This window comes from Branchiostoma belcheri, unplaced genomic scaffold, assembly GCF_001625305.1.
Source record: "Branchiostoma belcheri isolate BF01 breed outbred unplaced genomic scaffold, Haploidv18h27 scaffold8, whole genome shotgun sequence".
Lineage (NCBI taxonomy): Eukaryota > Metazoa > Chordata > Leptocardii > Amphioxiformes > Branchiostomatidae > Branchiostoma > Branchiostoma belcheri.
Genome location: NW_017804464.1, coordinates 3,025,497 through 3,034,704, shown reverse-complemented (window position 1 = coordinate 3,034,704; position 9,208 = coordinate 3,025,497). Strand labels below are relative to the sequence as shown.

At 44.6% G+C, this 9,208-nt stretch overlaps 1 protein-coding gene across 1 annotated transcript in view; it reads left to right on the top strand.

The window, feature by feature from the left end:
* Positions 1-270: 270 nt before the first annotated feature.
* Positions 271-9,208, top strand: part of LOC109486384 (receptor-type tyrosine-protein phosphatase T-like) — a 16,050-nt gene continuing 7,112 nt past the window's right edge. Inside the window, exons 1-18 of the mRNA XM_019790209.1 lie at positions 271-385; positions 791-955; positions 1,350-1,478; positions 1,657-1,944; positions 2,270-2,584; positions 2,902-3,210; positions 3,660-3,756; positions 4,010-4,083; positions 4,948-5,007; positions 5,422-5,555; positions 5,939-6,023; positions 6,168-6,244; positions 6,387-6,521; positions 6,916-7,053; positions 7,517-7,671; positions 8,065-8,200; positions 8,771-8,920; positions 9,119-9,208. The exon at positions 9,119-9,208 is cut by the window's right edge and continues 25 nt beyond it. Coding sequence (XP_019645768.1) covers positions 364-385; positions 791-955; positions 1,350-1,478; positions 1,657-1,944; positions 2,270-2,584; positions 2,902-3,210; positions 3,660-3,756; positions 4,010-4,083; positions 4,948-5,007; positions 5,422-5,555; positions 5,939-6,023; positions 6,168-6,244; positions 6,387-6,521; positions 6,916-7,053; positions 7,517-7,671; positions 8,065-8,200; positions 8,771-8,920; positions 9,119-9,208 — 2,559 coding nt within the window. The 5' untranslated portion in view covers positions 271-363. The remainder of the gene's footprint in view (positions 386-790; positions 956-1,349; positions 1,479-1,656; positions 1,945-2,269; positions 2,585-2,901; positions 3,211-3,659; positions 3,757-4,009; positions 4,084-4,947; positions 5,008-5,421; positions 5,556-5,938; positions 6,024-6,167; positions 6,245-6,386; positions 6,522-6,915; positions 7,054-7,516; positions 7,672-8,064; positions 8,201-8,770; positions 8,921-9,118) is intronic.

Here is a 9,208-nt window from a genome sequence, read left to right as displayed (position 1 = left end):
CAGGGAAGTTACGTGCTGTACAGACAGGCGGATGGATACAATGCCCAGGTGGGCGTTACGCGCCTTATCGTTAGAGGTGAGTAATGTAGAGGTCATCAAGGAAGGCATGGCCGCTTGTAATTTTACTTCGACCTACATTTCGTACGGCATAGATGTCATACTTCCATCGTTTTCATTGAAATTATGGCAATAACCTGCTGTAAATTTGAGCATGTCAGAAAGAGAGTGACGTAGAGTGTTATTTCCCTTACAGGTTGTCCCCAGAACAAGTACGGTCCCGAATGTAGGTTCACCTGTCCTACGTGCCATCATGGCGGCTGGTGTGATGACGTCAGCGGGGACTGTGTGTGTCCACCTGGGTTCATGGGGAAAAACTGTGAGATTGGTAAGACGAGGAAAGATACATTTTTATGGCAAACAACATGTTAACATCACGTAGAATATTTATGGCTTTCCCTGCCATGTCGTAAACTGGATTCAATTTTGGGGACAAATGACCTGACACTTGCAAAAGGTGGTGGGAGATTCCATTACTGCATGGAAGTATAGGCTGTTGGAACACTTCACACTTTGGACAGGGGCGATTTAGAAACTATCCATTTCAGTGTGGGAGGGGGCGGGCAGGCCCATTTTTGGAACGGGGGGTGTGGTGAAGCCATCTGCTGCATTTGCTCCAAAGCAAATGTCGACCTTTATAGTTTTGTTCTGTATTTTCATATATCGTATCGTAAATTATACTGTATTTTGCACTCTTGGTCAACAACATGTTATTTCTTAAAAATTCATTTAGGATGCCCCCGTATTAACTACGGTCAGTCCTGTCAGTGGGACTGTAACAATGCCGATATTGACGGTGACAATGACGACCCGAACTGTAGCCGGGTGATGTTGTGTCTCCCCGATCCTTACGGCTGTTCCTGTGCCCGGGGCTGGAAGGGACTGGACTGTCAAACACGTAAGCTTTATCTTTTGTAGCCTTTTTTTAAGAATTGAAAGTTTAGCAATTAGCACTGTATAAACCTGTACCTGAAAAAAACCAATGCAGTGGTATTTGCGTTGCGTTTAAAGTTTCAGCTTGATAAAATAACGTTGACATGGGAAATGAAGAAATTGTTGGCTGTCCGGTTTTCTTGCACGCAATAATCTAACTGATCAACCAACCAACCAACCAACCAACCGAATAACTAACCAACTAACTAACCAACCAACCAACCAGCCAACCAACCTACCAGCCAACCAACCTGCCAATCAACCAACGTTACCAATCATCAGAAAATGGGGGCTGCCAGAAAAGGTTACGATGTATTTCAAAAAGGTATCGACATTTTTTTTTTCCTTTTTCCGCACAGAATGTGCAGCAGGTGAATACGGTGCTGGTTGCACACAGCGGTGTGCCTGTCAGAACGGCGGGGCATGTGACCCGGTGAAGGGCTGTGTCTGTGTGGGTGACTGGAGTGGACCAACCTGCGAGGACAAGAGTAAGTTAGAGATATCTACATTTTTTTATTTCACTGTATCACCATGTATCTTTAACAATTACTGTATCAGAGAGTGTTGTCTCTGATCAAGGAATTTAGAAGCTTCTTGCTCTGATACAGTACCTTTTAGTCATTATCTCATGCATACAGAAGATCATTTTTTCTATTCGCATTGCAGAGTTCAGACTCGTGATTGACCGGCCATCCCTACATATCACAAGCGCCACCTCTGATGCTGAAGTGACGGTTACATGTTCCTGTCACCCCTGGGGAAACGAAGACTGTCCTGAACTGACCGTTCAACAGACGAGTGGTGGTCGGATGCTTCGATCCCAGGCGCTTCCAGACGAAAGAAACAGCCGTTGGAAAGCTCTCAGGTTCACTCCAGAGCAGAAACTGGGGACGCTAGGCTTCCGGTGTTCCGGTGGCCCCACGTACCAGGAAAGCACAACGTTTACAGTTACAGGTAGGCACTTCGTACCAACAGGCTTTGTTTCCTGACGTTTGCTGAATTTAGTAATTTACCAGAGAGACCATACCAGCATAACAGTAAATAATGACAAAGATCATACATCAAAACAGTGTGTAAAATCGGGAATAGACTACATGTATATAACTAGCTACATTTATATTGTTGCTGATTTAATACGAATGAAAATCAATTTGAATTAATCAAAGTTAAAGATAATCAAAGTTAGCAAAGTTAGTAACAAAAATATAAAAAGTGAAAGAAAATCATAAGAAACTATTAGATCATTAGAACGATCCTTATATCGTGTTTTGTTTTTCAGGAATGCCCCCAAGTGTGACCGGATTCAGCACCATGCCCAGCACTACAAACGCGGGGTCTGTCGAGTTGAACGCGGGTACAGACGTGACGTTTGTCTGTGAGACTGCCGGAGACCCGCTCCCACAGACCAGAGATGTCACCCTCACGTTTAGTGGCCGAAATCCAGTTCTGCCAACACAGATGCCCACGGTTGGAGGAAACACAGTTCACAGCAGATTGCTACGCAACGTTTCCGTAACTGATGCGGGACAGTACGGCTGTATGGTCAATACAGTAGCAGGGCAGGACAACAGCGTGGTGTCGGTTGTTGTCAAAGGTTAGCATATCTCTACATCCATTCATCTGTAAGAAGAGGTACATTCATCTGTGACAAAATGTTAAATTAACAAGGACTCTCAAGAGATTAATCTTGTCACAGCATGTTTGGGCGTCCTTAGCAAGAGTTACTGTTTTTTGACCAGACTGTAACTTTTTCAGTGTGTTCGTTTGTTGTGTGACCAGTAACGAAATTTTAGTATATTTAATATAATTCATTAGCTCTCTGCAGCTAAACATTGTGGCTATGTCGTAAGCTGTTTAGAACGTGACTTTAAAAAATTACTAGATATTAAAATTCTGTTGTTCTATTTCCAGTGCCACCGACGACAACAGTTCCCCCACCCGTCCGTGTGACGAGCACGACAGAACTGGCTGTGAACATCCAACTCAGCAAACTCGCCTTGGCGGGAGATGGGGAGATCATCGCTAAGGACGTTCAGTACAAACGGGCCAACGAGTCGTCGTGGGAAACCCTGGCAAATAACGAAGAGGGAGAAGTCAGGATAGGGAACTTGTCGCCCAACACGACCTACAACGTGCGGTTGGTTCTGAGCCGGCCGGGGGAGGGAGGGAGAGGGAGACCTGGGCCTATCGCAACGGTGTCAACCCCAAAAACCATGGCAGGTAAATCGGACGTGTTTGATGTCATACAGTACTAGTACTCTGCGATCTGAGAGCCAGACTAGTATCGGGCCGTTAGCCGTTTTCCTTCGGCAGCCAAGAGCCCTTCCTCCGCCTATCAACCACTACGGTGGGATTTGAGCCCTAGTAATAGGGACGGCCAAACTACCCCAGGGCTCAACTCCCTCGTAGCAGTAATTTAGATAGGCGGGCGAAGGGCTCTTGGCTGCCGAAGGAAAACGACTAACGGCCCGATACTAGTCTGGATCCCAGGGTAGATGTCAGTTGACAAGACTTGTTTCATTGCTTGAATAGCTTTTGTTTGCCACCTAGTAGTTTCAACACAAACCTAGGGCAACACATTTGAGTTACCTTTAATATGCTCCAAAGCATGATTTGTGAGCTGTGTCTATCCCTCATAATCTCTGTAACGATTTGTCTCCCATTACCAGCTTTAGCCCAATCGTCAGCCGGGGCCATAGCCGGAGGAGTCATTGCCGCCTTGCTGCTGTTATTACTACTGGCCGGCGTTGGACTTTTCCTCTGGAGGTAAGTGTATCGTAATCATAATAATATAACGATATGAATATTTTGAAACTCCATGTACTTGCTAATACACTGTTGTAGTATCCTGTTCCCAATCTGCCATCTGCCCAACATGCACCTGGAAATCAAGCAGGAACAATGGCGGAGCTGTGAAAGGCTTGTCATTTTCTATTGTTATCAGTAGCCTTGGCCAATGCCATCAATAAGATTACATATTTCCATAACAATAATTTTACATTCTCTTTGCCATCTACAGAAGGAACGGATCACCATCTCCGCGGCTCGTCAAAGAGAAGAAGAAGACAGCAACCCCTTCTGCAAGGCCTCCAGGTAGGTCTAGACATTATCTTAACCGTTGAGTGTACCACTCATTCCTTGAAGACGGTATACCACGTCGGCAGAACGTACTACACCTGCGCGAAACCCGTAATGTATTGTGCATAGCACTTCGGCAGAACATCTCATATAAGGTCGTATTCGCGTATATAAGGTTAACATCCCGTCTGTAGTTTCCAAATGTTATGTCGGAATGATATCGTCTGCAACAGGCAAATTTCTGATGTAACGTGCTTGAGACATGGACAGGACAAGGGCGATTTTGCCGACTTTTTTTGTTCCTCACCTTATAACCTTATGCAGCCTCTATCGGGCTTCCTGCATCTCGCAGAAGGTGGTTAAATAATCTTGATACTTCATACTTTCCATGTCCATCCTCTAAAAACTCTGCCCGTCCATCCCGATCTAGATCTCTTCATTGCTACTTTCAAGCCCAGAAAACCGCTCCTGACTTTTGAAGACCCAGAACGTCCCTGTCTACTTACCGGTTTTCTCTTTTGATCTCCCCGAACTAACACCCTTAAACCCTTCGAATTCCGTCACTGGACGAAATCGTGCCTTCCAAACCTTTCGAAGTTTCGAGACCTAGACATCTTATATGACCAATTCTGCCCATGAATGTCATGACCCTAGGAATCATACAGCGTCGTCTATTAGATATCAATAAAACAATGAACTGAAAAAATGAAATCCGATTGTCATGTACTTGAACTCTAGCCAATGTAACAGAACTGTTCCTTGCAATATATTGTATTACCATTGATCCCTATTTGTATTCCCAATTCCCATAAGCCCTTGCCCCTTACACAACGCGATCACTCATTTGTATCTCGACCCCCCTTCCCCCGTTATTTTCAGAGCCGGTGGAGGAGCCGCCACCACAAGTAAATATCTATGACGAAATCCCCGGGGCCCCTGGTAAGCTAATGGGTGCTGGCCTTGGTGCTGATCTTCTTATGTAGAATTCTATAGAGCATATAGTTGGTGATGCGTTGGTGATGAAGTGTTTAAGTCTTGTTCACTTTCTTTGGTGGCATAATTCAACATATGAAGCATGTGTAACTGAAGGTTTTGCTTCTTTGTTCTAAATGTTGCTCGTTTTCCATGGTTCACAGGCCTATCGGTGGTTGTGGTGCATGTAGGGCCTTTCCTGCCTTTTGGACTTTTGACGGCCATTATATAAGTAGATTCTGCAAGGACCATTTAGTGGCCGATAGACTAGTCATTCGGGTAATTAAACACGTGTAGGTTGATTATGCATTGCTAAGACACGGTTGTTAGGAAGCGCTGTTAGCAGTAGTACTTAGTTTATCGTTAACGTTCTCCGCCCAGAACCGCCCCCCAGACCGGACCTACCAGTGGAGGATGGGGGGTTACTGGAGACAAACCCGTACAGGGTACAGATAGACGCACTACCGGACTATGTCCATCAGCTTGGACCTGATGGCCTCAAGAAAGAGTTTGCAGTAAGTCCTCATCTCATGTTGTTGTTTTTTTATTAAGATTGTGCGATTTTACCTACCTGACTCTACGAGCTGGCGCCCAGCCATCTTTTTTTTAAACATTTCTTGTTTTTCCGATGCCAAGTCAGTTCTCGGTACTCGGTTTCTTCATTGGTATCCGGCTATGGAGGCCAAACCCTAGTACCGAGAACTCGTCGACCCGCAGAGCTGCTACGGAGGCTATGATTTTTAACGCTGAAAAGGATGATATGAAAGACATGTGCAATTTGGCAATGACATAGTTTTTCTCAATCTCGGAACACCTTACATATTCAGAGTTGACGTTAACCAAATATGGTACGCCACAGATACTCCACTATTATACCTTTATTTTCTCATCGTCCTAGACCATCAGCGATCACCGCCATCCATATGCTGTGTCTAAACTTCAAGCAAACGTGGCTAAGAACCGGTACAAGAACATCGTCTCCTGTGAGTATGCCATGATGTATTTTCTTGATGATATTGAGGACATGTTGCAAATTTACACTTGAATTGCCCTCTCTGGTTCCTTGTCTGAATACCGTTGTCTTTTTCTGGCATTTCGTGTAACTTCACTATGCATTGTTGTTCCAGACGACCACTCGCGTGTGGTTCTGCAGGACCAACCCGGCCGAGCCAACTCAGACTACATCAACGCCAGCTACATCGATGTGAGTTTTGTATACATCTATGATTGTTTATATTGTTTCATTGTTTCATTGTTTCATTACAGATGACTTAATGATTCTAACCTGGCTCTCTCTTACAATTGGATCAACGTCATTATGTACAGTTTGTTTCTTCTGCCACCAGGGCTATGACAAAGTGAAGGCGTTCATCGCGTGCCAGGGACCGAAGCCAGACACCAGCCGGGACATGTGGCGTATGGTCTGGCAGGAGAGGAGCGCCTGTGTCGTCATGGTCACCAACCTGGTGGAGAATGGAAGGGTAAGCAGCAATTATATGGTCTTTTCGTCTCTATCTTTCTCGTTCTCTTACCTTCCCCCTCCTCTCCAAAAAGGAAGGTCGCTATGAAACCTATTACACTAGCATATACTTAAACTAAGCTATTTCTATTGCAAAATGATTATTCTGATCTCCAAGCAGATTTCTGGTGGCAAAAGCGTTACCGTTAGAACTGGCCATCTAGATAGTGTCCTCAGCCGCCCAGGCGGCAAATGTTGTCTGTCTGCCAAATGGATACTGCCTAGCCAATTTGATACTGTCTTTGAAGCTACTGAAAGATCTGCTTTGGGAAAAATTTGATTTTGCTACACATAGCATACGGCTTCAAGTAAAAGAAATATATTTTCTAAAATGTTGTTGTACCTGTATCATGTAGACTAAGTGTGAGCGTTACTGGCCAGAGGAGAGCAATGAGTACGAGAACAACGTGCAGACGTACGGGGACATCACGGTCACGGCGGAGAAGGTCAGCACCATGGCGGACTACGCGCTCAGGCTGCTGCACATCCAAAAGGTAGGACAGCTTCAGAACGACAAGATGGCAACAATATTTCGTCTTTTGTTTAAAGTTAAACCTTTGGATCAGACACAACAAAGTTCTCTCACCTAGAGCTTTCGACCAGTCACTTTGGTCTTCCTCAGTAGACTGACCCAGTGGAGCTTGTCACGTGGCTTAAGTTTCTTTGAAGTGTGACGTCAACCCTAGATCAATGGCATCTTGTAGACGATGTCGACCCCCGTAGCGGTTTAGTGAAGGGTGATGGGTATTTTCGTCATTTCAAAAGCAACTGTTAGTAGAATATTCTTCAATCAGTGACTTTTGAAAGGTAACGAAACACGTACCTCCAAATTCTCGCATCCACTGTACGTCTTGGGGCACTTTTGCGTCTACATCCTTATTTCCTTAAGTAAACAGATCTAAAAGTCAGAACCTTTAATATTCCAAAACGTATGTTCCGTGGTACATTCATATCTAGGCTGGAGTGGAGGAGGTACGGGAGGTGCAACACTTCCAGTACACGAGCTGGCCGGACTATGGGGTACCCAAACACCCCACCTCAACCATCAACTTCGTCAAGAGGGTCAAGGCGTCCATTCCTGGTGGGGCTGGACCGCCCATCGTGCACTGCAGGTGTGTTTTATGGATTTCTATATCTTCAACATTCAAGCTAGGATGATATACTTAAGTGGAAGACAAACTACGTGTCTATTATACTGAATCAAGGCATTCATGTTGTATTGATGCCATAGTTTCAGGTCATATGAATCAATTGCAACTCCTTGACTGTAGAATGATTGTGCCCTTGGGAAAGAAAGGCACACGGCTTTCCTCACTTAAGTCAAATGAAAATATATTTTCCTTATGTATTGTCCTGTCCTGTATTTGTCCTCTGTGTTGGTGGCAGCATAAGATAAGTTGATGTAACTTGAGTGTGCCGTCACCATGTCTAGTCATGACATGTTGGAATATAAAAATAACTTTGGTACCCTTACACAAATGTAACCGCCCCCCCCCTCCCCACAGCGCGGGTGTTGGGAGATCCGGGACCTTCATCACCATCGCCGCCATGTTGGACATGATCGAGACGGAGGGCGCCATCAACGTACACGACTTCGTAGATGCCATGCGCGAGAACAGGATGACCATGGTGCAGACGTCGGTAGGCGGCGCTAATCGTGGATACTGCAACGTGCCAACACTAGCGTAATCTCCAAGCAGACAATACGGTGGCAAGGCAGTATCCATTGGTCAGAGGAGTGTCTATTAACCACCAATGGCCAATGGATACTATCTGGTTAATGGCTACTGCCTGGCTAATTTGATACTGTCTTTTGCGACCGAAAGATCTGCTTGGAGATTAACACTAGCGTGCCACATTGATTAATTCTACTACTTGTAAATTCTTAAGGTATCAAATTAAGGCTGCTGAATAAAACATCAGGCAGTAAATGCGCACCTGCTTTGGAAGTCTGGATTCTTTCCTTTACATTCTTTATGATGCATCCATATCTATCCCAACAACATTCAGACCTTTTTTCTCAGATGAAATGATATCAAGTTGTTCTTTTTACTCTATGAATTCTCACACTATAACAACAAAGCCTAGGGAAAATTACCATTTGTTCTTGATCAATGAAAAACGTAACTAAATAATTTTTCTGCATAGTTTTTACTATTGTTTACGTTGTTGTTGTTTGTTGTTTACTTTGTCCTCTGTTCTGTTCTTCAGGACCAGTACGCGTTTATCTACACAGCGCTACTGGAGGCCACACAGTGCGGCAACACCACCATTCCTGCCGACGAGTTCCGCGATAGGTTCAGCCTTCTCAGCCGTAAAAACCCCAAAACGGGCATGAACGCATGTCACGAGGAGTTCAAGGTAACATAGATATTTTTGATACAACGTTGTTATATATTGTTTTGAATTGGTGTTTTGACTTGAGACTTGTTTTGTCTAAAGTCATTGCTGCTAAAGTCATATATAAAAATTCTAAAATATGGCAAACACAACACAATGTGAAATTTTGATGAACTGATCTCATGAGTCAATTTTTTTCCGTTTTTTTTCTTTTTCTAGAAACTTGCTCGGGTCTGTCCACCTCTGACCCCAGACAAGACCAGGTCGGCCCTGTCTCCGGCGAACAAGAACAAGAACCGCTCCTCTTCA